The 27,526-nt window shown below is 36.0% G+C and overlaps 2 protein-coding genes across 3 annotated transcripts in view; one reads left to right on the top strand and one right to left on the bottom strand.

The window, feature by feature from the left end:
* HPS3 (HPS3 biogenesis of lysosomal organelles complex 2 subunit 1) overlaps positions 1 to 632 on the top strand; it is a 49,254-nt gene extending 48,622 nt beyond the window's left edge. For both annotated transcript variants that reach the window (XR_005217872.1, XM_037842945.1), the window contains exon 18: positions 183 to 632. The gene's annotated coding sequence lies outside the window, so the exon portion shown is untranslated. The remainder of the gene's footprint in view (positions 1 to 182) is intronic.
* A 3,556-nt stretch (positions 633 to 4,188) lies between these two features.
* LOC119539397 (ceruloplasmin) overlaps positions 4,189 to 27,526 on the bottom strand; it is a 45,917-nt gene continuing 22,579 nt past the window's right edge. The window contains exons 9-19 of the mRNA XM_037842936.1: positions 27,139 to 27,353; positions 19,477 to 19,627; positions 17,966 to 18,178; positions 16,652 to 16,859; positions 15,196 to 15,335; positions 12,706 to 12,834; positions 10,118 to 10,224; positions 8,436 to 8,652; positions 7,861 to 8,000; positions 7,403 to 7,565; positions 4,189 to 4,499 (exon numbers count right to left, since the gene is read on the bottom strand). Coding sequence (XP_037698864.1) covers positions 4,483 to 4,499; positions 7,403 to 7,565; positions 7,861 to 8,000; positions 8,436 to 8,652; positions 10,118 to 10,224; positions 12,706 to 12,834; positions 15,196 to 15,335; positions 16,652 to 16,859; positions 17,966 to 18,178; positions 19,477 to 19,627; positions 27,139 to 27,353 — 1,700 coding nt within the window. The 3' untranslated portion in view covers positions 4,189 to 4,482. The remainder of the gene's footprint in view (positions 4,500 to 7,402; positions 7,566 to 7,860; positions 8,001 to 8,435; positions 8,653 to 10,117; positions 10,225 to 12,705; positions 12,835 to 15,195; positions 15,336 to 16,651; positions 16,860 to 17,965; positions 18,179 to 19,476; positions 19,628 to 27,138; positions 27,354 to 27,526) is intronic.

The following is a 27,526-nucleotide window of genomic DNA, read 5'->3' as shown; positions in this document are numbered from 1 at the left end:
AGTAAAGGGATTTTCATTTTGAATATATGTATAGGAAATGATTTCAGGCTGCTTACCCTACCAAGTAGTTGTATAGTTTTACTATTAGTTTATTAATTTATGATCTAAGTTCATTTAACTGTCCAGAATGTAGAAACGCTTCAAGATGGAATTTCTCAAAGAAGCCATATGTTTTTTCAAAGGTGGAGGCTGATTTTTATTCCAAGAGGCAACATCAACTCACTGTTGTTGGGGACATGACAATCATTTTCATCCCAAGAACACTTCAAGCAAATATTTTGCAAGTATCTTAAAAGAATGTCACTCCAGACAGTCCAGAATTTTATCTTCTTGGCATTTCCAGATTTCTCTATAGGGTCACTTTTTTTTTAGTAATTTTTTTGAGAAAAATGTTAATGTTTTACCATGGCAAAGTTATAAAATCATATTTCTAGTTACTTTTCAAACTCATGATGTATCTCTCTCTGAATCAAGCAGAATAGGAGTTTACAAAGTGGACTTTCCTGTCTGTTAGCATTATTTCTTGAATGCGTGTTTTTCAGCCAAGCCTTGGTTTCATTTTTTGATGATGTGTACCCTTGCTCTTCTAGCTAAGCATATGTGAAAATAAAGAAGTATTTTATTTGCAACTATATCTTCTTTGATAAACTGTTTAAAAATATTGATGGTGTCCTTTGACAGTTAAGATAGAGCTAAAAATCTTCCACCCTAGCATCTGTCTCAGCTGTGTGTATGTGTATTTTTTTAAGAAACTACATTTTAAGCTCTAACTACCCATTCCCTATCCCCACCTTATCCCCTGGCAACCTATATTATAGATTCTGACTGTATGAGTTTCCTTATTCTAATTATTTCAAATCAGTGAGGTCATACAATATTTATCCTTTTGTGTCTGGCTTATCTCACTCATTGGGATGTCTTTAAGTTTCATTTATACAGTTGCATATATCAGGAATTCTTTTGTTTTTACGGTTGAATAATTTTCCATTGTGTGTATATACCAATTTTTGTTTATCCATTCATTGGTTAATGGGCACTTGAATTGCTTCCATCTTTTGGCAATTGTGATTAAGGCAGCTGTGAACATTGGTGAGCAAATATTTGTTGAAGTCCCTGCTTTCAATTCTTCTGTGTATATACGTAGATGTGGGATTGCCAGGTATGGTAGTTTGGAGCTATTACGTACTCCAGAAAAGGCCATGTTCTTTTAATCCATTTTTGTGGGTACAGACCTATTGTGGGTGGGACCTTTTGATTAGGTTGTTTCAACTGGGTGAGTCTTAATCTTCTGGAATCCTTTGCAAGATGGTAAAAGGCAGAGACATTTGGAGAGAGCTTAGAGAGAGAGAAATGCCCTGGAGATGCTAAGAGAGAACCCACAGACACTCAAGAGAGAAAGCCATTGGAATCAGAAGCTGAAAGCAACAAAATCTGGGAGCAAAGACCAGCCGTATGCCTTGCTATCTGACAGGGAACACGGAAGTGAAGAACCAACAGATGCCGGCCATTTTCCTTCCTATCTGACAGAGGAACCCTGGATGCCAGCAGCCTTTCTTCAGAGAAGGTATCCTCGTTGATGCTTTAATTTGAACATTTTCATGGCCTTGGAATTGTAACTTGTAACTTAATAAATTCCCATCATTAAAAGCCAACCCATTTCTGGTATATTGTACTCTGGTAGCTTTAGCAAATCGAAACACCAGGTCATCTGGCAACTCTATACTTAACTTTCTGAGGAACTGGCAAACTATCTTCCACAATGGCAGCACCATTTTCCATTCCCACCAGCAATTAATGATTGTTCCTATTTCTCCACATCCTCTCCACCACTTGAAGTTTTCTGTTTTTAATAGTAGCCATTTGAGTGGGTGTGAAACGGTATCTCATTGTGGTTTGGTTTTGCATTTCCCTAATGGCTAATGATGCTAAGCACCTTTAGATACGCTTTTTGCTATTTGTATTTCTTCTTTGGAGAGATACCTATTCAAGTCTTTTGCCCATTTTTAAATTGGGTTGTTTGTCTTTTTTTGTTGAGTTGAAGGATTTCTTTATGTACGTGGGATATTGGATATGTGATTCCCAGATATTTTTTCCCATTGTGTAGTTTGTCATTTTACTTTCATGATAAAGTCCTTTGGTGCTCAAAAGTTTTTAATTTTGATGAGGTCTTATTGATCTATTTTTTCTTTTGTTGCTTGAGGTCTAAGAAACCATTGCCTAACATAAGGTCCTGAAGATGCTTCCCTATGTTTTCTTCTAGGAGCCTGATAGTTCTGGTTCTTATATGTAGGTCTTTGATCCATTCTGAGTTGATTTTTATATATGATGTGAGGTAGGGGTCCACCTTTATTCTTTTGCAAATGGACATCCAGTTTTCACAGCACCATTTGTTGAAAAGACTCTTGTTTCCCAATTGGGTAATCTTTACCCCCTTGTCAACAATACACTGGCCATGAATGTGAGGGTCGATTTCTGAGCTCTCAGTCAATTCCATTGGTCTTTATGTCTGTCCTTGTGTCAATACCATGCTGTTTTCATTACTGTGGCTTTGTAATAAATTTTAAGATCAGGAAATGCGAGTCCTCCAACTCCATTCTTGGTTTTTTCAAGAGTGCTTTAGCTGTGTGGGACCCCTTACCCTTCTATATAAATCTGATGAATGGCTTTTCTATTTCTGCAAGGGAAGTTATTAAAATTTTGACTGGGATTATGTTGAATCTGTAAATTGCTTTGGGTAAGATTGACATCTTAACAATATTTAATCTTCCAATCCATGAACACAGACTGTCCTTCCATTTATTTAGGTCTTCCTTGACTCCATTGAGTAATGTTTTGTCATTTTCTGTGTACAATCCTTCACATCCTTGTTTAGATTTATTCCTAGATATTAGTTGCTGTTGTAAATGGATTTTTTTTTCTTAATTTCTTCTTCTGATTGCTTGTTACTAGTGTATAGAAACACTACTGATGTTTGGGTGTTGATCTTGTACCCCACCACTTAACTGAATTCATAGATTAGCTCTAGTAGCTTTCTTTGTTGTGGATTTTTCAGGATTTTCTGCATAGAGTATCATGTCATCTGCAAATAGGGAAATATTTATGTCTTCCTTTCCAATTTGGATACCTTTTATTTCTTTTTCTTGCCTTATTTCTCTGGCTAGAACATCCAGTACAATGTTGAATAACAGTGGTGAGGGGCATTCTTGTCTTGCTCCTAATCTTAAAGGGAAAGCTTTCAGGCTGTCACCATTAAATATGATGTTGGCTGTGGGTTTTTCATAAAAGCACTTTATCATGTTGAGGAAGTTTCCTTCTATTCCTAGTGTTCTAAGTGTTTTTATCAAGAAGGGGTGCTGGATTTTGCCAGATGCCTTTTTCTGTGTGTCAAAATAATGATTTCTTTTCCCCTTCATTCTTTTAATGTGGTGTATTGCATTAATTGATTTTCTTGTGTTGAACCACCCTTGCATACTAAGGATAAATCCCACTTGATCATGGTTTAAAATTCTTTTAATGTGCTGTTGGATTTAGTTTGCTAGCATTTGGTTGGAGAATTTTGCATCTATAACCATAAGAGGTATTGATCTGAAATTTTCTTTTATTGCAGAATATATCTAGCTTTGGTTTGAGGCTTATGTTGGCTTTGTAGAATGAATTAAGGAGTATTCCCTTTTTTGTTTTTTGGAAGCGTTTGAACGGGATTAATCTTAATTCTTCTTGAAATGTTTGGTACAATTCCCCTGTGAAGCCATCTATCTGGTCCTGGGCTTTTCTTCGTTGGGAGATTTTGGATTACTGATTTAATTTCTGATTTTAGTCATTTGTGTCCTCTCTCTTTTTTCTTCACCCGTCTGACAAAACAAACTATATTTTAAAGCCTTTCTCCTAATGGCAATGTTCATTGTTACTAGGATTTAATCTATAGAATTGTTTTTCAACTTTGCCTTTTTCTAATTCCAGATAAATCCTTTTGACCATGTCTTCAAGTGTTCCCAAAACTCAGATTGGGGTCTTTTTATTTCATTTTTATTTCCTTCCTCTATACTCTGTGCCCCCACACCAAACAGTTCAATAGGAATGATGTCAGCAGTATGTTAGAGAAATTAACTGGGAGGTGATGTTATAAAATATTTTAGTAAACACAATGTGATCCTTTAAGGACCACCCAGGAGGACATCTGGTCCTTGATTTTTTTTTTTTTTTTTTTTTTAAATGCTGTTTTGCAAAGCCCCAGTACTAGTGGTATGAGTGGCCTATAGGAATCAGTTATACCTTGTGTACTAATGTCCATCATATATAATAATACAGCCTATTGATCTTTCCATCTGCAACAAGGCAATACAATATCTCCCATAATATGTTTTCAGTCTTTTTTTTTTAATGCTTACAATGTTTCCAAAGTAAACATTGTATTCAACACTTTTACATATATTATGAATCATTGTTTTTTCCTTTTTTCCACTTATCACCAATTCATTTCTTTCAGCCAGACTTGGTCTCTATAGAAAAAAAAAAATTTAAGACCATCATTAGAATAGTATATATCATATGATTAACAAAATTAGTTCATGATGCTTTAAATGCATTTTCTCTTAATTTTTTTGAATGTTAGTTTCTTTAATCATTCTTTATTTATATTTCTCCACTAATGTTTAAAAATACATGTCATTGCAGTTTTGCTTTTCTTTAAAGAAAAATTACTTTATTCCCCACAATATACTTATTAATTATAAAGGGAAAAATAGTAAACTTTACAGACACCACCTTAAGCTAATGCTCAAAAGTTAGCCTCACCAGTAATGGACAAATCAACATCTTGTGCCTTCCTACAAAAGAAAGTATGTGTGTCCATGAAGCATACAGAAAAACCCTTCGCTTTTGTGTTATTCTAGCCAAAATGCATAACCTGAATCTAATCATAAGGAAACATTAGACAAAACCAAATGAAAGGAAGTTCTACAAAGTGCTGTGTAGTCTTCAAAACTGTCAGAGTTATGAAAAACAAAGAGGCTGAGGAGCGATTCTGCATTAAAGGAGTCTAAAAAGATATGACAACTGAATGTAGTACGTAATCCAGGATTTGCTTTTGCTGTAGAGAGCATGATTAGGGTAACTGATGAAGTTTGAAGATCTGTAGTATTAAATCATTGTTGATTTTCTGATTTTGATAATCAGAGGTGAGATGAGATACATGTGAGAATATCCAAGTTTTGAGGAAACATGGGTATATGTATTTATACTGGGGTGGGAGGATGGAGAATGATAAAGCAAATTGGATGTACCATTTGGGGAATCTGGTTGAAGGGTATACAGGAATTTTTTGTGCTACTCTTGCAGCTTTTCTCGAAGTCTGAAATTATGTCCAAGAATTAAAAAAATTCCTTTTCACTGAATTAATATGTAGTTAAATATTCACCAAGTATTGCATTTGGGTACTTTTACAGTCCTTGCCTATAAGGAACTTAAAGCTAAGAGTAAGCTTTTTTTCCCTAGAAAACTGCATTCACATGGTTATCAGACTGTCTCAGAAATATTCTAAAAAAAGGACCTCTTACATCTGTCATAGGAGGTCTTTTTTATGCTGCTTCCGGTAGGGGAAATGAAGCATTACATTAAATATGACAGGATATCATCCATTCTTTTCTAATGATTTTTTTGTGTGTGTGGAGGAAATTGTCTCATGGCCCATAATATTGAAAGATTACGTTGTAACCTTGTATGCTCAATATGTAATTGTAGGCAGAAATTTTTCTAAGATTCAGAATTAATTGTAGACTTACTGAAAGCTTTATCAAAGACAATTTATTTAAAGAATTCAGACTGATAAATGTGGCTCCCCATTTTTCTGCGTGTAGTTCAAACTATCTTTTTGTTACTGCTTCTTTCAGTCCCACATGATACTTTTTCCTCCTTGTAAAAGTTTAAATTTCTCTTGAATCTTTTTTTCAGCATGTGTTTTATTCCTTCACATTTGCTATTCTATAGTATTCTCTACAGCTAAAACAATCTCTCCATTCTTAACCAAGCAGTCATCTCCCTCTTCTCCTTCCAGGCTTGTTATGCAAGAAGGAATCGTGTGTGTGTGTGCACATGCGTGCATGTGTATGTGTAATATTAGCTTTTAGTGGTATCCTCTGCGTGCCTGGCATTTGTACACATGAATTCCTTGAATTCCTCCCAGTATTTCCTCACTCTAGGTTATTTTCTTCTGAGTCAGAGCATCCTTTCTGTGCTTGACAGGCATGCTAATGTTCTTCAGAGACCATTTAAGGTATTTTTTTTTTCTCCTCATTTTGGCTCTCTTCACCTTGTTCAGCAGTTACTGGCAGTAAACCCAGGGAGTTATTTGTCTGTTCAAGTCTTCGATATTCTGGTGCTATCAATACCACTCTTTGTAATAAAAAGGGTTTTAATGGAATTAGCTTTTCATGTATGAATATGTTTGTGAAAGATCCAGTAGCAGAAATTAAAGCTTTTCATTTGCACTAGGTTTTAATCTTTCAGTGGTTTTTTTGTTTTGTTTTGTTTTTTTTTAATTTTCAAAGTGAATTTATTTACTTCTGTATTTTCTTCCATTTATATGTTCCTTTTTATCCCTATTTTGAGGAGGGAACACAGGAAGTTTTTTCCTCTACATAATTTTCCCCTGTTAGGTTTGTCATTGCCAATTCCAACAATTACAACTCAGAAGACCCAGGAAAGACCAAAGCATGTAATCACAAATCAGGAATTTTACACTTAATACATTTTGTTTGTGTTCATTTATAAAAAGGCTGTTCATTTTCTTGTGTGTGTGTGTGTGTGTATGTGTACATGTGGGAGGGGGAGGATGTTGCTGGGGTGTGGGAGGAGGGAATTTAGATTTTTCTTTCCTGGATTTTTCACAAACAATAATCAATAATGTTTCTCCTTCTCCCCACCCCAAAGCATAGAAAGACACTGCTCTGCCTGATTGTTTGACATTATATTGATTATTTGGGGTTGTTTTGGGGGGCCTCTTTTGTGTACTTGGTACTATCTAGAAAAAAGTTATTTTCTTTTCTGTTATGAAAGAAATTAAATTTGAGATGTCTTTGTAAGTCATGGTTTGTTTCTTAGTAAGAAACTAACATGTCACTTCCACTTCCCTTATATCAGCTTTTGGCACAATTACACTATATCAAATTGGTGTCAATTAGTATTAGCTTAGAGACTATTGGTGCTGTTGTCAGTAGAGACTGTCAGGAAGTGAGCAGTATCCTGTATCATTTAGAAATAAAAATACCTATTTGGAGGTAGGGAAGGAAGAAATCAGGGTAGCAAATTCATAAATGCTTCATAGTGGTGAAAATATTTAGGGAAAGTTAGTGCATCTTAACTTTAATCACAAAGTGTGCCTTCTGGAATCAAACTGGATATTCACCTTCATTCGGTAGAACATTGTAAGTGGTTTCCATTCCAGCATGAATGTGGTCAGTCACATGGCAGTGGAGTAACCAGGTTCCAGGTGTTTTTGGAAACATTTCTAGGGTTTGGAATGTTCCAGGGAAAATGTCAAAGACATCAGAACGGTAAATGCCCCTGTGCTAAATTAGAAAAATGACATAATATTTATATGTGAGAGTTCACTGAAATAATCTTCTTTTGGCCACCTTGGGCATGTAAGAAAAATGGATCAATCCATTAAAAAAAAAGATTTTTATGTTTAACACAAACAATGGAGTGTGTGGTCCTTGAATCCCACTAAACCCCTTTAGAAATAATTTAGTTGCCTCTTAAAATTTTCAAATACTCTTAAGTCTCTCTGAGAAAATATTTTTTTCATCTGTATTAAAACATTTTCAAATTAGATCAAGGATAACTGCCACAGATGGCTCTTACCTTGTATTGGAAACTGTGACCATGGAAATGGACAGTGTGTAAGTCTATTTCATTGCCCATTCCCATAAGGTACCAGTTGACTTCATCGCCCACATGCATTGTGAGGCCTTGTAGGTTTCCATACAGTCTTCCATTAATTGCTGTGGGTGAAAGCACATGATTTTTATATTTCCTTGTAGAATATTTTAAGGCAGTAGCAATTTCACAGAAAATAAGATTAACATATGGGATCTTTTTGAGGTAATAGGACTTACTTCGCTACAAATGGAGGACATTGGTACTTTAGAGTCAATAATGTCACACAGTGTATTTCTATCCACTTAGCACCAGAAGCCTTCATCCTGATTGTGGATTTATTTAAAAGGTGTTGAGATTTTGGAATTAGAGAAATTAGTAGAAGCTTTGAACATAGTTCCCTTTTTGCATTGAACAGAATTCTGCCTCACAAATAAAATAAGGCAGAGGTGGTTTACTTTAATGTGAAATATACGAATAGTCTCCAAAGTAATTTTATTTGAGAGGAGAAAAGGTTAAAAAAGGAAAAAATAAAAAGGTTTTAGAATAATATATCATACCATTCATTTTATTGCTTCCTATGAATTCATCATCATCTTTGTTTACTTTCTCTGGGTGATCAGAATATGTTTGGATGTTTTCATCTAAGTACCAAGATTGATTCTCATCAAAAACTAGAAACAGGAGGGAAAATTCCAGGATCTTTTTGGGGTTAAATACTTTCAGGTAATGTCTCCGACAAACTATCAATGGGCCGATTAATCCACTATAGAGATCCTGAAAATAAGCAAAAATTGTAGTCATCCTTGTGATATAGGTCAGGATTTCAGAGAACCAGGACCTTATTTCCATGACTTCAGGAATTTTGGATGGACTGATTTAAGTAATAGACTTTGCCCAATATGATGCATTCCATAACTTTTCACTTGAAGTAGTTAAATCGGAACAGTGGTGAGTATCAGGTTATGTGGGTGCTGCTGAAATAAGAGATGTGGAGTGGAAAAATTTGCTCAGCTGACAAGCAGCAGTTTAAACAAATCCTAAATGAACAGCATTGCTTTCCTTATTGGATAAGCTCACGTGTGCTTCCTGTGAGCCAAGCACTATGCCATTCACTAAGAATCCAGAGATGAATGAAACAAAGCCCTTATCCCCAGAAACTTAGTCCAGTAGGGAAAAGAAAGGAATAGAACACATGAGCCTCTTGACTACAACAGAGGTGCATAGAGTGCTAATAAGCCCAGACAAGGAAGAGCATGGTTAAACTTTCAAATCTGTAAGAAATTTGGTTTGGCTGGACATCAATAGTGATGGATTAGGTCTTGAAGTGCCTTTGGGCAGTATCATATTAAGGAATTTTAGACTGTGGATCATAGGTAGCCATTGATAAAATGGACAGGGAGTGACAGCATATTTACATTTTGGACTAATTTGTACCCTGGTACTGAAGTGAAGGAAGGTTTGGAGGGGGAGTCTGGAGTTTGGGAGGCCGTTGCAGTAGATGAGGCAAATTACAAGGACCTGAACTATGGGGATGGAGAGAAGGAATGGATTGAGCTGTAGGTAAGTGGGTGAATTGCCTGGGTGTGCCAAGAAGAACAGTGGGTGCTTTGCAACGAGGGTTTTGGCTTGAACAGATGAGTAGATTGGGTGCCTGTGGTGCTGTGTATCACAACAGGAAATACCCCAAGTCCATTTCATAGGTGTTAGGTTTGTTAGGTTTCTGTTGCCTGTGAGATGTGCTGGTGGAATTGTTCAGTAGGCAGGTATATATACAGGTGTGGAACTCAGGGGAGAGATTTGGAATAGAGATTTAATTCTATAAAAACAATCTCAGTACATCTTATGATTTGTGTTGGTTGTTGAGTGTTTTGTTGGCTTTAACATATTTCACCAAATAACAGCTTTAGTTGTGCTGTGATTGGTGAGATCAGTATTTTTATTATCATATAAAAATAGAACTTCAAAACCATGTTGTTTGAATTTAATATATTTTCATATCAAAAGGAAAATAAAATATTGGTTAATATTTATGTTACCTGTTATCAGCAGTTGTAGGGTAGCTAAAATGTTATACTTCAAAACAAACAAGCCCCAAAAATGAAACCCAAGTGGACTGCAGAATAACTTATTTTCCCCGGATTTTAACATGGAATTGGGCCACAGGAAACTCCTAACCCCGTCTTCCTTCAATTGTATATCTATTTTGGAAATTGTCACACACAAATGATTTAAAATTTACCTTAACTTGATCCACAGTTGAATAGTAAACCCATGGAATGCAAGCTGAATCCTCCATTCCAGCTCCAGATCTTTCTGGGATTTCCCACATGTAAGTTCGAGTTTCACCTAAATTAATGAAGTATTAATGTATCTGTTTATATTTGGTATATGTTTGATATATGTACTAAGTCTTGATAACCAGTGACCCAGGAAGTGGAAATGTCAAGGTAATTGGTTTTAAAAATAGTGGTGCTCAAGATTGTTTTCAGGAATTCAGTTTTAAGCCAACCTCTAGGACATACCTTTATGTTTTCTTTGTCAATTATGAATTAATTAGCCATTACACACATGCCATACTACAAAGCCAGGAAGTGTCAATTCCAATATCACAATTTGAGGAAACATTGTAACAGATCTTTTCTTTGCTGAAATATGCTTGCTTAATACTTTATCCCTTCAAATGACAAGTGATTTCTCCCCAGTGCTGGAACCTTCCCCCGTTCTTCTCCATGTCTGTTTCTGGGCTATCCTGTGCAATTCTCTTGGCTTCACCAAGGCTTACCTTTTCTTCTTCTTTACCATGTCACCCTCAGCAATTTCATGATTCCCAGTGTGGACCCATTAGATCTCTTGATCTCATGGGTCACTGATCTGTTACAATTTTTTTTTTTTACTTCTTCTCTAGTCCATCCCACTGTGTTGTGCCATACGCTGTTTTTCTTACACACAGGACATGATTACACCTGGGCCTTGTCATCAGCAAAGACAGCTTCACTTTCAAGAAGAACTGTCTCTCCACCCTGCTGCCTTGCCAAGGTCCTTAACCTCTTCCCCTGTGCTCTGTGCTCTTCTCCAGCATGATCTCTGTTTCCAGTCACCTCAGGGCTTCCTGTGCAACTGCTCGTAAGACCTTGACTTTCGGCCATGCCCACTCACCAATCCTGACCACACTTACTGTCTACTCGAGTCATGCAGACCCACCATTACTGGCTTTTAGACTTTAGACGAGCCCCTGGCAGAGTCTGACAAACCTTTTTTACAGGAAATGAATCAAAACATGAGAGATGGTCTCAAAGTGGACATGATAGACTGGCTCTTTTCTTCAAGCCCTTGATCTTACCTGTCCCTACGTCCTCACCCTTTCTCTAAGCAGAAAATTTCACAGAATATCAAGGGTAGATTCATCATTTGAACATATTACAGTCTCTCCAACTATGCCTCGTTTCATTCCCTTAAGCTGCAAAATAACATTTCCTTTTCTGCTCCCCTTCCCGACTTGCTCTGCCACTAGTGATTGATGCCCAAAACCGTGGAGGCATCCTTAATTCCTTGCTTCTCTAAGACTCCCCAGCACTCAGTCTCCCAGCAGATCCTTTTAGTGCCACCTTTAGCATAGAACCAGAACATAATTTCTGACCACTTCAGGTGCTTCTACCTTAGTCCAAGCCTCAGTAATTTTTTTTACCAAGATTATTGCAATAGTTCCCTGCCTGATCCTTGATTCTTCTCTTGCCCTCCAACAGTCACTTTTCCACACATCAGCCAGAACTGTCCTTTAAAAGGTAATCATCAGCTCATTACTTTCCAGATCAAAGGCCTCACATGGGTTTTTAGAATAAAATCTAAAGATGAGATCTAAAATCTCATCTCCTAACATTCTGTCCTTTGTTGGTGCTGCTCCAGCCTCGGGCCTCTTGCTCACTGCTCAGACACCAAGTGCACTCCCGTCATGGAACCACAAATGCTCTTCCTCCACAACCACCTGTGGCTCATTACTTCTCACCATTTAGGTGTCTTCACCAATGCCACCTCCTCAAAAAAGCCCTCCTGACCATCCTACCTAAAATAGTACCCCTGTTATTGTCTCTTACCTGCATAATCTTTTTCATAGCATTTTTTACTGCTTGACTCTAGGTATTTCTTTGTTTATTGCTTACAAGAATGTAAGGGTCACAAGGGCAATGATTTTTATTTCTCTCCCCCTAAATTGACAAGAGCAACTCTACAAAGCAATTTATTCTTAAATGCTATATTTGGTTGGCAACTGCTAAGTTATTGTGGAGAAATGGTCCTTTCCTAGAAGCCAGCTGTACAACTAATAGAAAAAAGTACATTTTTTAAATTAAAATATGTATAATCTGTTTCAGGTTTTACTCTGTGTTAATTGAAAAAAATGCTTACTGCATTCTTAGTACATGCCAGACATGGGACTAGATACTGGGGGTTTAAAATTCAAAGTAGCAGCCTCTGGCCCTTAGGATATGTGGGAGTCAGGCATGGTGGCACTCAGCCACAGCTACCAGTGGTACTTGCTATTCAAGGTGTGTTCCAGCTGAGGGTTGGGACATCCCTCTGCTGCCTCATCCTTGAGTATCTGTAGCTGTCCATTACCTTCACATTTTTTCCTTACAGCTCTACTATGAAATTTTTTGGTCCATGCACATATGTATGCATGTATACACCTAGACATGCATCTCTTCTTGACAGCCACCTCCATCTTCACTTCCTCAGTACAGACCCATTTGGAAGGAATACTCCAGTGATAAAAGTCATTCATGGAACAGCTGTGAAGTATTGAAAATATATCCTCCCACCCACGAAACCTACCTGGTAATGTTGGAATAACTGTAGGGTTCTCTGTTTTTACCCCATGGGCATGTATTGAGTAGATCCGTGTGGCCATGTTTTTAAAGATAATTTTAACCTTGTCTCCAACATCTGCATGAAGTTGTGGACCTGGCAAGTGTAAAAAGAGTGGCTCATATACCTGTCACATTGCAAGTCCTGAATAATAAATGCAAAGTTCTGGTAACTCTCAGCATTAAGACCAGAGTCTGTGGTCCTTTCCCTGTGGCTTTGTGCTGTAGCACTCTTGGATTTATACCTGGTCTTGGAGGATTTGGAATAAAATCCTAGAAATCAGTGCTAGAAACCACTGCCTCTGAAGACGGAGACCATGAGTGTATCTCTTGTCAAGAATTTGGGGAGATTTTGCTAACTTGTACGACCAGTTTGTTTGAACACCATAGGTGCAGGGAGCAGTGAATGGGAGGTGGGATTTGGTGAGTTTGTACATTCTGGGGTGAAATCCTGACACATCCCAGAGTGATATGGACAGAGAGTATAAGTGTATTTGCTGGGGAGAAATGCAGAAGTCTTGGACTTCCCCACCTGGGCTAGTGTCGATTTTCCCGCAAACATTGAGGACTGCCAATTTAGTTGGCCGAACCCGCAATCTGGGGGCCTTCCCCTGTGAGGTTACTTGCTGCAAGAGGGAGGCTAAGCCTACTTATAATTGTGCCTAGGAGTCGCCCCCAGAGAGCCTCTTTGTTGCTTAGATGTGGTTCTCTCTCTCTCTAAGCCCACTCAGCAAGTGAATTCACTACCCTCCCGCCTATGTGGGACGTGACTCCCAGGGGTGTGAATCCCCCTGGCAACGTGGGAAATGATTCCAGGAGATGAGCCTGGACCTGGCACTGTGGGATTGAGAGGATCTTCTTGACCAAAAGGGGGAAGAGAGATGAAGCAAAGTAGGGTTCCAGTGGCTGAGAGATTTCAAATGGAGTCAAGAGGTTACTCTGGAGGGTATTCCTATACACTATATGGATACCACCTTTTAGTCTTTAGTGTGTTGGAATGGCTAGACAGAAATACACTGGTTGTCAAACTGTAACCCAGTGACCTTGATTCTTGAAGATGACTGTATAACTGTGAGTAGATTGCATAGTGTGATTGTGTGACTGAAAACCTTGTGGCTCGCACTCCCTTTATCCAGTATATGGACAGATGGGTGGAAAAATGGGGACAAAAATTAGATGAAGAATAGGGTGGATTGGAGGGGATGGAAAGACTTGGGTGTTCTTTTTTGCTTTTATTTTTAATTTGGAGTAAGGAAAAGGTTCAAAAATTTATTTTGGTGATGAATGCACAACTGTATGATGGTGCTGTGAATAATTGTATACTGTGGATGACTGTAGGGTGTGTGAATATATCTCAAACTATATTAAAAAAAGTAACTGAACAATGGGGGAAGAGGGGAATGGGATGTTTTGTATGTTCTTTGTAACTTTAATTTTCATTTTATTTTTTGGAAGTAATGAAAATGTTCAAAGTTTGTGGTGATGAAAGCACTACTGTATGATGATACTGTGAACAACTGATTTTATGTTATGTGATTACATCTCAATAAAATTGCATTTAAAAAAAAGAATTTGGGGAGATTTGAGCCTGAAAGTCCCCTGCAGGGTCATTGTGTAATCGTGGTATGTGTGCTGTGACCTTATCCTGGCCAGAAGTCATTTTACAGCACTTGCTCTCATTTCTCAGTGTTAGACTTTTGGACCTCCCTGTGTGTGAATTTAGGACTGTACTGTATTTGAAAGAGAGTGGGGTTACCCCCCCCCCCCCCATTTCTACCCCTGGCCAATCTTAGTTGTCTTGTGCCTGATAGAATTTCTGTGATCCAGCAACAATGCCATTCCCTCCTGGGTGTCTAACCCCAGGAGCTGAGGGTAACCAAGCCCCCGGAGTGGGGTGGGGGTGTCCCCTGCTTTTGATGATTTTCAAGAAAATCTAAGGCCAATGTTTGTCGAATTCTTAGACTTTCTGTCTTAAAGTGATTCCTGAAAAAGTCAACTTTTCCCCTGCCTGGTGCATGGTAACACTTCTTTTTTTCATATTTCCTTATCTATATGTGCATTTTTCACATAATTATATTTATATCTTCATTTTGAAAGTAAATAAAGAGCTTTGATTGTTTAGCTTTGTTCTGTTTGGGGGAGGATAATGAGAATTTGGTTAAGAATTTCATTAGAAAGAAATTTCTAGAGATTTCATGAAAAATACAGGCCTCAACTTGATAAACACCAAATAAATAATTTTCATCAGCATGTGGGATAATTCATTGTTTCTAACTGAAATGAGTGACATTATGCCATAATTGTTAGTAAATATAGACTCCTCATATACTTTCAATTTTTACTGAATAACTTTGATGTACGAACAGAGAAAATTAAACCTATAGACATATATCGACTATCCCTCCCCATAGCATCACATCACTAACCCATAGCTTGTGCATGGAGTTGTTAAAAGTACCTAGAATTTCCAGATGTTGTTCTTCCGCTTTTCTCTCCAGTGGAGTTCGGAACGTGCTATCTGTGTATTGCCGATACACAACTTTCTTGTACTTTGAGCCTATGTAAAATTCTTCCTTATCTAAAAATGCATTTGAAACACTTGAAAAAAACAATAACAAATAAGGTTATACTTGTCTTAATGAAAGTGGAATTTTTAAATTTTAAAGTTTGAATAAAAATATTAACTGAAGTGACTGTGTTAGTTTTTAATCATCACTCTCCCATCCTGGCAAGAAAGAGTAAGACCGCACCCTGATGCTGCCCCTAACTAAAATGACCTTAGGCAAGTTATTGTTTGTTGAACCCTTAGTTTCTTTATCTCTAAAAGGAGGAGGGTATTGGATGAGATCACATCTAAGGTTCCTTTACAGGTCTAAAATATTGAGTCCAGATTTCACCAATGAAGTGCATTATCTCTGGCCTATTGGAATTGAAATGGCCACATTTTCCCAATCATTCTCTTTTCCTAAAGTTTTCATTGACTATTAATGGCTTCTATTGGACATTTTATCCCAATTACCAAAATAACGTTTTACTCCTTTACACCCCAATCCGTACTCATCTTTGCAGTCACTTGCACCACTGCCTAGCTACAAGTTACTAGTCATACTGTGCATCCTCGGATCTGAATACATGCTCTCAAATCATATCCTCTCAGGGTTGATACATGATGCAAGTGAGATGATGAAGGGGAAAGTGCTTAGAAAAGTGTAAAAGTGCTAATAAGCAGTGTCAGGTGTTGCTGCTCTTAAGATAACATTTCTGAAGCTCTAATAACCATCCTTACATTTATACATACTGAATTCATTTTTTACTTTCTTATAATGCATATGTTATTAGAAGTTTTGAACTATATTTTGCTGTAAGTTCTTGTATGGTAGATACAATGGTTATGATATGGTAGATATCATAATGGTAGATATCAAAACAGTTATGTTGCCCTCACACACTTTGAATACAAAAAAATGTCTCTCCTTTCTCCTCTTGAGAGATACGTGTTTCTTTCATACATAATAGTTTTAAGGGTGTGAAATAACTATTATAATGAAATCTTCGGAGGAAAGATAAGGTAGACAATAAATAGTTCATAAGGAATACAATATTTCAGCTCTGAATTTGGGCAGTAATTTTGATTAAGTTTGAAATAAATGATAAGGACACATGAAATGTGAGAAGACAGGCTAATAGGAAAGAAAGCAAGATCAGTGAGTAAAGAATCAAATGAGATAAATAGAAATTTTTCTGTGAAAAAAGAGAGAAGCAGAAATCAGTGAGAAAAGATTCCAAGGAAGTGTTTTTGTTGTTACTGTTTAATGCAACTGTTTGTTTATTCTAAAATTTAGCATCTTTCTTCTCTAAAAGGGAAACCTAAAATTTGAACTGAACAAATTGAGAGTCAGGGTCTGGATAATTACTTTTGCTCTTGTAAATGATGCAGCTCCTTTTCCCATTCTCTGCTTGGAGAGTAATCCCATTCCACCTCCACTGCTGCGATGTAGTATGTCCTCTCTTCCAGGTACAAGGTTGTGTCTTCAGACAACCTCCTGCATTGGTTCACAGTGTATTTTTGTTTCATGCCGCCTGTGTAGTGGTCGGTAGTGAGGCACTCAACATCAAAAGTCCCTGCAGTGTAAATAAGAAAGCATGTCACTCCTTTGCTTAGCACCCTCTGTGACTCCCCACGTCTCTCCGATTCAATACCAAAGTCCTTACCAGGGCCTCCACTAGATGATCTTTCAGTGCATCTCACCACTCTTCTCACTTAGTCTGCCCCAACCACACAGGCTACTTGGCATGCACCTGCCTCAGGGCCTTTGCACTTGTGTTTCCTCTGCCTAGGACAATTCTCTCTCAAATAGCCACATGGCTCATGCCCTCACTTCTTTCAGGTGTCTCCTTAATTGTCACTTCCTCGAGAATCTTGATGCTCTCTTCCCTCAGTCATACTCCTCCCCCTTGTCTTGTTTTCTTATAATATATAATTTATAATCACTTGACACATATGTATTCATTTACTTGTTTTTTGTCTGTCTCCCTGCATTAAAATTTCAGCTCCATGAGAACAGATACCTTCCTCTTCTGTTCATAGTTGTATTTACATTTGTTGAAAGAATGAAGGAAAAGGTGACATGTTCAGTTTTAAGTTTCCATGGCACATAAAGAACCAAATGAAGCCTGAAGCTAACTAGCATATTTTCACATTTTGATTTAAGTTCTAGCTTCTTTTTTGTTTTGGTTAGTTTTACTCATTCATAGCCAGGCCTGTGGGTGTGTCTGATTTTCCGTGACTATAGTTGCAGTATAGGATATGCAATTGTAAGCAACCAACAAGCCAACAGAGATCAGAGTTGACATTTACATCTAGGCTACAGAGAAATGATGAAAAGTTTAGATCCAGAAACTTTATGGGAGTCATTCCCCTTCTGGCCTATCTTTTAAAATACCATAATTTAAAAGGGGATTGTTTGAGAATTCTACAATGTGGAAATGGAGGAATCCACAACCCATTCTTTTGTTGGGCCTCCCCAGACGACAAACAGGCAGATGACCTAACTGGTATGTACTTCAGCTGATAGTGACCCAGACTGGCTCTTCCAAGGGACAGAAGGACACTTGGAAGGCTCAGGGAAGAGATGAACTTATCACTCAACAGTTCTGACACAGGATTTTAAACCCAGACTACACAAATCAATCCAACAGAGATTTGTCTTGACTTTAAAGAAGTAGACCTTCAGTGTCAGGCTTCATGAAGAGGGTAAGAGTTGTTTGAGGGAAGAGGTTCGCTGTGTCTCTCCTTTCTCCTCTTGAGAGATACGTGTTTCCTGAAAAGTATATCCCGTGGATATCAGCCTCGTTTCCAGCACTGAATAAGTACCATACGACTGAATCTCCTTGGCACATATTGAGACCGGGCTGATTCCCGTACATGAATCCGTTTATGGCTGTAAATGGGAAAATAACATTTTGAAAGTGGTTTATTTTATGTCCTATGTGACAACTTCCCAGACTTTCCAGAACAAACTTTGTTTTTTTTGTTTGTTTGTTTTTCATCATAAATTGACTCATTAAGGCCTGCCCACACCGTTATGTGTGAGTAGTTTCTTTGCAACACCTTGCTGAGCCCTGTGCTGGCAGAGCAGCCCCTGACTGAAAGGAGTAGAGCTAAATGCATGGTTCTTGAACTTCTGCTCTAGTATCTCTAGCACACTGGGAATCTCACTGTTCTTCCCAGCTAGCCACTTCTGAATTCTTTCATTGGCCATATTTATGAGCACCAAAATCTATGAATAATAACTTTTCCTGGGCACCACAGACTGCAAATGTGCTTGCTGTTCTAAATGGAAAATTCTGTGGTTCATCCTGAATAACAGGGAAGAGTTTATGCAGAAAGTTTTCGCTAATGGTGTTTCCAATGAATAATATTCTTGGCTTCTTCAAAATGCAGAATCAAGGGAAATATTTTAAAGATTGTGGGTAGTGTTATTAGTACTGGTCCAGCTTAAAAAATCAGCATGATTATATTATACGACTTTACATTTTTTTTCTTGTACTAGCTACAATGATTTTCACATGTTTTCACTAGTGGTAAGGGCCTTCTGAAAATTAGCTCACTCTCTCTAAACCCTGACTGCATTTAGAATTACTTTGAGAGTTAAAAAATAAATCTGATGCTAGTCTTCAATTAAAAACAAAACTCTGGGGGTAGTCCTGGGTAATAGTATTGTTTCAGCCCCCAGGTAATTCTAATGTGCAGTCAAGAGTAAGAATTGTTGGAGTTCATTTAGGGCAGAGACCATATTTTTCTACAAATTGAATAATAAAATGAGCCTGTCATTATTGAGTCACAGATGAGAAAAGCATCCCATGGTTCTCAAACTTGTAAAATCAACAGAATCACCTGGAGGGTTTGTTCAATACAGATTTTGGGACCCATCCCCAAAGTTTCTGATTCATTAGGTCAGGGGTGGTGCCAAAGAATTTACATTTCTAACAAGTTCCTAGGTGAAACTGATGCTGCTGGTCCAGGAACCACACTTTTAGGACTACTCATCTAATCAATATATTTTTTATGATTAATCACAATTAAGTGAAATGATGAGTAATTGACATGTTAAATAACCAATGATATTACTTTCAGAAAACTATTGTATTTAACCCTTTATTGATAATCATTGAGCAAAGCTAATAACATTTTGGATTAAGAAAAACATTGCTTATGTATTACTGAAAGAATACTTACAGTGCATCTTATTAGATTCTTGAAAGTCTGCATCTTCCTTATTCACCTGATCAGGTGCAGTTGTAAACATTCTAATATTATCATCCAGGAGTAAACTCTCATTCTCATCAAACACTGTAGGAAACAAATAGAACTCCTTGTCTACATCTTTCTGTGAATCAAAAAAAAAAAAAAAAAACAACAAAAAACAATGGATGAAGACAGAATAGCTAAAGAGGAAAAACTTCTATATATGTAATACTATTTTGTGCACAAACATGCTAAAGAAAGGAGGAGAAGTTTCAGTTCTTTGTAAACTGGAGCTCATGAAATACTCCAGTTGGCCACCAGATTTTTCAGTACTCTCTGTGTAGTGGATTTTTGTTTCTACATGGCAATCTGAGCCTCTGCATCTAACAGTTGACTCTCCTCTCCCTTCCTACCTGTCCTCCCTGCTCATCTCAATCGAAACCACCAAAAAGCATGAAAATGGGGAGAGCACGTGTCTGTGCTGGAACTCAGGGAAGGTGTCATCTACTCATGAAAGCTCAAAGAATTCCTTAAAGGCAGAGAAGGTGGAAACAGATTGAGGAATCATTTTAAATTAAGAAATAGCCTGCCAAATGAATTGGAACAGAAATAGATACAATCACCATCCGTCCAGATATACATGCTCACCCACTCTATCCCCTGTAAAAACTGTGGAAGCAGAAGTGCTGTCTGGTATATGAAAGGATTCAGTAGTTCAGAAGAAGGCAATCAGTCTGAGGAATTAAAGCAAACGAGCCCCTGAGAACGAGTTACTCCCTCGTGTAAGGGAAAAACCTTTATAAATATTATAATTCATATTTTTCAAAAAGGTTCAAGAGATTATTGCATGTTTTTTCCTGAGTTTATTCTTTCAGATGAAAATATGATTATCAATTTTTATAAAAATTCAACTAAAGCAGAGACTTTGATGGTTAGGTCCTACAGAAAAACTGAATCAATGACTTGGAAGATGATCTTCAGAAAGCTCCCAGAAATTAGAAGAAAAGGTACAAAGATGAAAAACATACATAGAGTAGTAATTTTAGAAAAAGAGAAGTTGCAAAAGGGGGAGGCAATGATAAGAAACAAATTGGAAATGTTTTTAACAATAAGTGAAAAAGACTAGAGTATTCAGATTCCAAAGGTTTCCTGAGAACAAAGCAAAAATTTGTAATACTTATATCTCATCATGTTCTGGTGAAAATTTTTTAATTTCAGAGATAGAAAAAATTTCTAGAATAATCCAATTTTAAAAATGTTATCACAAAATGAAAAAAATCAGATTGATGTTAGACTTCTCTAGTACAATAAAAGTCAGAAGAAAGTGGAGTAGCACCTACATTTTTGAAGGAAAAAGATCATGATACAAAAATTCTGTTCCAGGCAAATAATAACAAAACCACATTCTGAGATATGTAAGGATTCCAATAGGGGATTGCTATAATCACTTATTGTATGATCTACAGAGAAAACTTCAACGCAACATTTGTAGGTCATGTCTTCTGATCATAATTTATCAAAACTAACAATAACAAAAAGACTAAAAACTTTTAAAAAATTTAAAAAATACTATATTTGATCCAAATAACTCACATCAAAGAAGAAAGAAAACTGAATTGAGTATTTAATAAATAATATCCATGAGAACACTGCAAGTCAAAATGTATGCAATATAACTAAACTGAGAGTCTGAAATGCTTCCTATATTATTCAAAACCAAATAAAATTAAATATTGTAATAGCTAAATATTTCAGAAAAACAAAATGAAGAAAGAGGAAGGGAATTAATAAAGACAGGTGAAAATTAATGAATTAGAACACAAAATTGCTAGCTCTAAAAATGACAAGTATAATAAAAACAAGAACTAAAATATACCGGATTAGAAATGAGAAAAGAATATAACCACATATATGGGGAGAGGAAAATCAAGGCCATTATGCACATTAAATATAAGGTGAAAATTAACTCAGAATGGTACCTGAATAGATCAAAGCCCACAGATGAAATAAAAACAGTGATTAAAAATAAAAACAGAAACAAGAAAAAGAACTTTTTTTTTTAAAGGCACAAAGTCAAAATAGTTTTGCAGGCAAGTTACTTCAAATGTCTAAGGACTAGGTCATTCCTTTCTATTTAAACTTTTCCAAAGTATTAAAAAGTGAAAATCTGCCCAATATATTTAATGGAACTGGCATAACCATGATCCATGATATTAAAATGTGAAAAAGCACAAACATCTAAACTTGTCATTTATACACTAACATGAAAAATTTTAAATACAACTATCAAAATGGACCCAGAAATATGTTAAAGATAAAAATCATCATGGTCAAGTGGTGTTTTTCTCCATAGGTGCAAGGATGATTCAGTGTTAGGAAATCCTTAATGTAGTCTGTCACATTCCTAGCTCAAAGGAGAAAAACTGTATAATCATCTCAAGGAAATACAAAAAGAAATTTTTATAAAATTTGACCCAAAAATTTTATAACATTTTTATAAAATTTGACCCTAAAATTTGACACTTGCTGTTCCCTTGGCTTTTCCCCCAGATCCCTGCAATGCTAGCTCCTGCCTTGAAACTTAGGTCTCAGATCATAAATTACCTCTACCTTATCTGAACTAGGATTTCTGTTCACTATCACATTAACCTATTTTGTTTTCTTTTCTTAAAACACTTGTCACTTTATGAAGTAATCTATTTTAATTTTTTGTTTTCTTATCTGACTCCTCCCTCCACTAGAATGTAAGCCCTATTAAAGCAGGAACCTCAAGTGATTTATTTTTTAAATGTAAAACCATTCTCAGCAAGCTAGAAGTAAAATAAGGACTATCAACTAATTGCCAATATCATACTGAGTGGTAAAACAATAGAGAGGATATAGACAATAGAGACATTGTTAAGATCAGACACAAAACAAGGCCACTGGCAATTACCACTATTGTTTAACAATATTCCACATAGTCTACCCAATATAATAAGGCAAGAAAATAGCACAAAGTTGAAATACTGGCAAGGATAAAACGTGTGACATTATTTGTAGATAGAACTTATATGAACCAATTGGAAGCTATTTGAATTAATAAATGACATATCCAGTTTCAAAATACTTGAAATACATCATCTACAATATCAAAAAGCAATTTGAAAATATGTAATGCATAATATTAAAAAACAAACTCAACAAGAGGACTTTAATGAAAAAAACTATGAAACTTTACTGAATAATCAAAAAGATAACTTGAATTAAAGGGTTCCTGAGTTTAAGGCTAAATACAATTAAGAGCTCATTTTCCCCAACTAAAGCTATCCTTTTAATGAAATTCTAACCAAAATACTAATGGCAGTCTTTAACTTAACAAAATTATGCTAAATTGATTTGAAAGGGTATGTTTGAGAGTAGCTAAGCATAATTTAAAAGAGAAAAGTAATGAAGTAATCAGTGAACATGCCATATATATTAAAAATATTATGATGCAATAATAATAATGTGATGCAATAATAATAAAAATATTATGATACTAGTACTGGGACAGATAGATCATATGGTAAGCTAGAAAGTCTAGAGAAATGATGTAAATATACATAAGATTTAGACTGTGATAAAGGTGACACTTCATGTCAGTGAGTAAAGAATAGACTGTCAAACAAATAATGCTCAGATAAGCTGCTAGTTGTTTAGGGAAAAAAAATAAACTTACAGCTCTACTTCTCACCAAATTCAAAATTACTTCCGAATAGTACTTTTAAGTTACTGACTAAAATATAGATAAATGTACTCTTGGAATAGAAGAGAACATTCTAAATGTGATTAAAAAAAAAAAAAAGTCAAAAAGAAAGGTATTGATAATTTGAATATCTGAGAACTGAAAATTGGTGTGTGATCAAAAGCATCACAGGCAAACAAAAACCACAAAGAACAAATACCCAACCCTAACCAACTAGAAAACACAATGCAAACAGAAAAAAACAATCTGCTTTATATATCAAAAAGATGCATACACACACATGACTTAATACATAGATAGTTAATGAAGTAATAAAGAGATAAATAATGTGAAAGTGGATAGTTGCCATGAACAGGAAATTCACGAAGAAGTACAAATGGTCAATAAACCTAATTATTAATCAAATTATGAATTTAAATGAGAATGATATGCCATATTTCACCTAACGAGTGTGTAAGAAATAAAAACTGCTCAATATTGGTAAAGGGCTGAGGAATAGCTACTCTAATGTAATGAAAATACAGTAAGAAGTACATTTCACAATGTCACACACATACACTCACCAGAAAAAGAAAATTTCATTAAACTCTACTTGTCCTTACTGCACATGAACACTTGGATATTTTTCTTGTTTTATTTCGTACTTGAGTTTTAAAAGAAAAATTCTGGTCACTAGTTATAATCCATTAAAGGGATCATGACCTGCAGTTTGAAAAATGCTACTTTATGGAGAGCATTTTGAAAAGAAAAGGAATGCTTAAAATTTTGCATAACCTATGACCTAGTGTCAAATACACCACAGAATTTGTTCCAGTGAAATAAACAGAGATTTGTCCTAAGGTTTAGTTAAAAAAAAACAAAAACAAAAACAGAACTGTGAAATGATATCAAATACAGCAGTGTTCATAATAGTAAAAAATATGAAGCCAAATAAATGTGTAACAACAGGGACTTAGTTAAATAATTTATCATACATTCATATCATGAAATACTTAGCAGTCATTCAAAATAATGTAGAAGATTTTTTTAATGATATGGAAAGACATACTGTTAAGTGTACAAAGCAAACTGAGAAACTATAAATAGTGCAATCCTTCTATTGTGTTTAGAATGCTTTATTTTCTTTTACTTCCACATATTTTCTTAATTTTCACAATGTCTATGAAATACTTTTGTATTAAAAATGATATACTAAGAAAAAAAAAGAATAGTAGCTAGAGGTCAGGAATCTATCTTAGAAGTTGCATTGTGTTGTATACAAGTAGACACGGTAACAGTTTCTCATTGGCTTACCACGGTTTGGTTTACCCAGGGCTTTCACCTATATTTATCTCATTTGCTTTTTTCAACAAGACAGAAACCAACCCATCAAGTTGGGTCAGCAGGGGAGGTATTGTCTCCATTTTGCTGATAATTCAGATCAGCATGAGAAATATTCAACAACCAATCTGAAATTGCATGGCTAGGAAGTGAAAAAGCCAGGATGAGAACTTCCAATGTCTCCTGCTTGACCTTCCTGTGTTGTGGTTCACTCATTTGCAAAATGGAGATGATGAAATATGTAAAGAATAAAACATTTTAAAATCTCAACCCACTGAGCATTAGTCCCTCATCGGCAAAGAGGAAGATATTTAGCTTCTTCGGTTGTGTATGTTGAAGTGCCTGGAAAGCATTCAATAAATATGTCTCCTTTTATTCCTTCCCAAGGTAAGCTCAGAGTCCAAAGAATGGGAATCTAAAGGTAGAAACCCATTTTTCCAGTAACATATTTAAAATTTTTAATTGATGGTATTGTCATTTTCAATAGCCAAAGGAAAAGAAAATATCTCGGCATAAACTTAACAAAAAATATCAAAACCTGTATAAGGGGAACTATAAAAGACTCCTGAAAAACACAAAAGTAGACCTGAACTAGTGGAAAGACACATGTTCTTAGATGGGATGACTACTTCTCATAAAGATATTTATTCTCCTTAAGTTGATTTGTATATTTAAGGCAATCCCAAGAAAAGCATCATTAGGCTTTTTTTCTGATGCCAGACAGTTCATTTGGAAGAATAAACAAGTAAAAATAGCCATTTAAATAATGAAAAAGAAAAGCCATGTGGTATGGCTCACCTATTTGTCATTAAAACCTATTATAAAGGTTCTAGAATTAAAATAGTATGGTATTGGTGCATGAATAGAGACCAAAGGAGCAGAATGTGCATTTATCCTTTGACCCAGCCATAACAAGTCTAGGAATTTATCCCAAAGATATGCTGGCAAAAATACAAGCAGTCACGCGAATGAGGCTATCCACTGTAGCTCTATTTGTAAAAACAAAGAATGGAAACAACCCAAACGCCTGTCAATAAGGGACTGTTTGTATAAACCAGTCACCCCACACTATGGAATGTTGTAAAACAGAATGAGAAATACCTCTATATAGCACTATGGAAGACAGATTATGTTGTTAAGTGAAAAAAAAAAAGCAAGGTTATGACTATATATTTACACATATGTTTTCTTTTTTAAAAAATAGAATAATAAACTATAAAGTTAAAAAAAAGTCACCTGTTGTTTGGATGGAATCATGCCCCCCGACAAAAATATGCTCAAATCCTAACCCTCAATCCTGTGGGTGTGAACCCATTGGTATATAGGATCTTTGAAGATGTTTATTAGTTAAGGGGAGATCAAACCAAACGGGGGTGAGTTTACCCAATATGACTGGAGTCCTTATAAGCAGGAAAATCTGGGTACAGTAGTAGGAGACAGCTGGGGAGAGAGCTGGCCAGGTGATGGAGGCAGAAATTGTTATGAATTGCTGGCAAGCTACCACCAGAATGCTAGTCTTCAGAGAAAACATGGCCAGACTGACACCTTGATTTTGGACTTCCAGCCTCCAAAACTGAGTTTCTGTATTTAAGCCAACTAGTCTTTATTACAGTAGCCTTGGTCCTTAAGACACCTGTAATGAGGAGGAAGCAGATAGGTGGAGAGTAGTGGATGGAATTAGAATATTACCATTTTGCAACCCCTAATTAGTTTATGGAACTAGGAAATGGTCATTAATAGCTAATAACATTCCCAACTGAGAGACAACTATTTATTATGAACTCCCTAACAGAAGTACCTAATATGAAGTAATCTTGCCAAAAAGAAAAAAATTCTAACCTAAACCTGATCAAGACTTTAGATCTAGTCACTGATTTATAGGAAATAGAGGGGATAAAGAAACATGTTAAATGATGCCACATGGATGCAATTCTAAAATTTAGACATGGGAAACTTCTACAGGACAAATGACTCTTGGAACAGAAAAGTTGTCAGAAAAAAGCTTAAGAAACATATCGACTGATTGTAATGCATGGAATTATTTGGGTATGGATTCAAACAACAAACTTAAAACAATTATAAGATATTTGGGAAATGTGAACATTGGATATTTGGAATATTAAGGATTTATTATAATTTTTAGGTGTGTTCATTGTATTATGTATATTTTCAAGAGTCCTTATTTTTAAGGGTACATATCAACATACTTATTTTAGAGATTAAAAACAATGAAGGGGGTTAGGTATTTCTATTTCTAGGTCAAACAGTCATTTTCTCATTTCTAAAAAATATTTTAAGTAACATTTTACTCAATAAATATTAATTAAATTATTATTATTATGTGATTTATATGTGTGTGCATGTGAGTTGAAGTCTAATTTTATCATAAAAGACTTTGGATTTCCAGGGAAAATACTGTTTCCAAGCTATTTTGGAATGATCATGTTAGCCAGGGAATCTCTACACAATACAGACTAATAAACCTGAAAATAAAAACCTACAATAATGGTATTATGTATAGAATCTCCCCTGCCTCAAAACCCAGATGATAATAATAATTCAAAGAGATTGGTAAATCATTTTTGTTTTTCCACAATTGGACTTACCTGTTTCCCATTTGCAAGTAAACTTCCTTCCTTGCATATTTTCATTGCCCCAATAAGCCCAGAGAATATTTCTTTGGTGGGGTCAACAGCAGAATAATACATCTTAGATATACAGACAGGGTCTGCATAAGTGGGTCCTATTTCTTTGGGGATAGTCCATTCATAGGTGAATGTTTCTTTGGGTGCCACATGGGAGGCTGAAGGAGGAGGCGGACCTGTGAGAACAGTGACATTAGAGAGGTAGTGTGTTTTCTAATGTGGTTATTTGAGCTGCAAAGTAGACTGAGTTTGGTCTAGGCTAACTCACCTTTGCGTTCCTGGTTACAACTTAAAATGGAATCCTACTTGTGCACATATGAGAGGTCACAGATCGGTGTGATTTCTTCCA

The sequence above is a fragment of the Choloepus didactylus genome, chromosome 1 (assembly GCF_015220235.1).
Source record: "Choloepus didactylus isolate mChoDid1 chromosome 1, mChoDid1.pri, whole genome shotgun sequence".
Classification (NCBI taxonomy): Eukaryota; Metazoa; Chordata; class Mammalia; order Pilosa; family Megalonychidae; genus Choloepus; species Choloepus didactylus.
The sequence above is the reverse complement of the archived record's forward strand: the minus strand, read 5'-3'. Positions and strand labels throughout refer to the sequence as shown.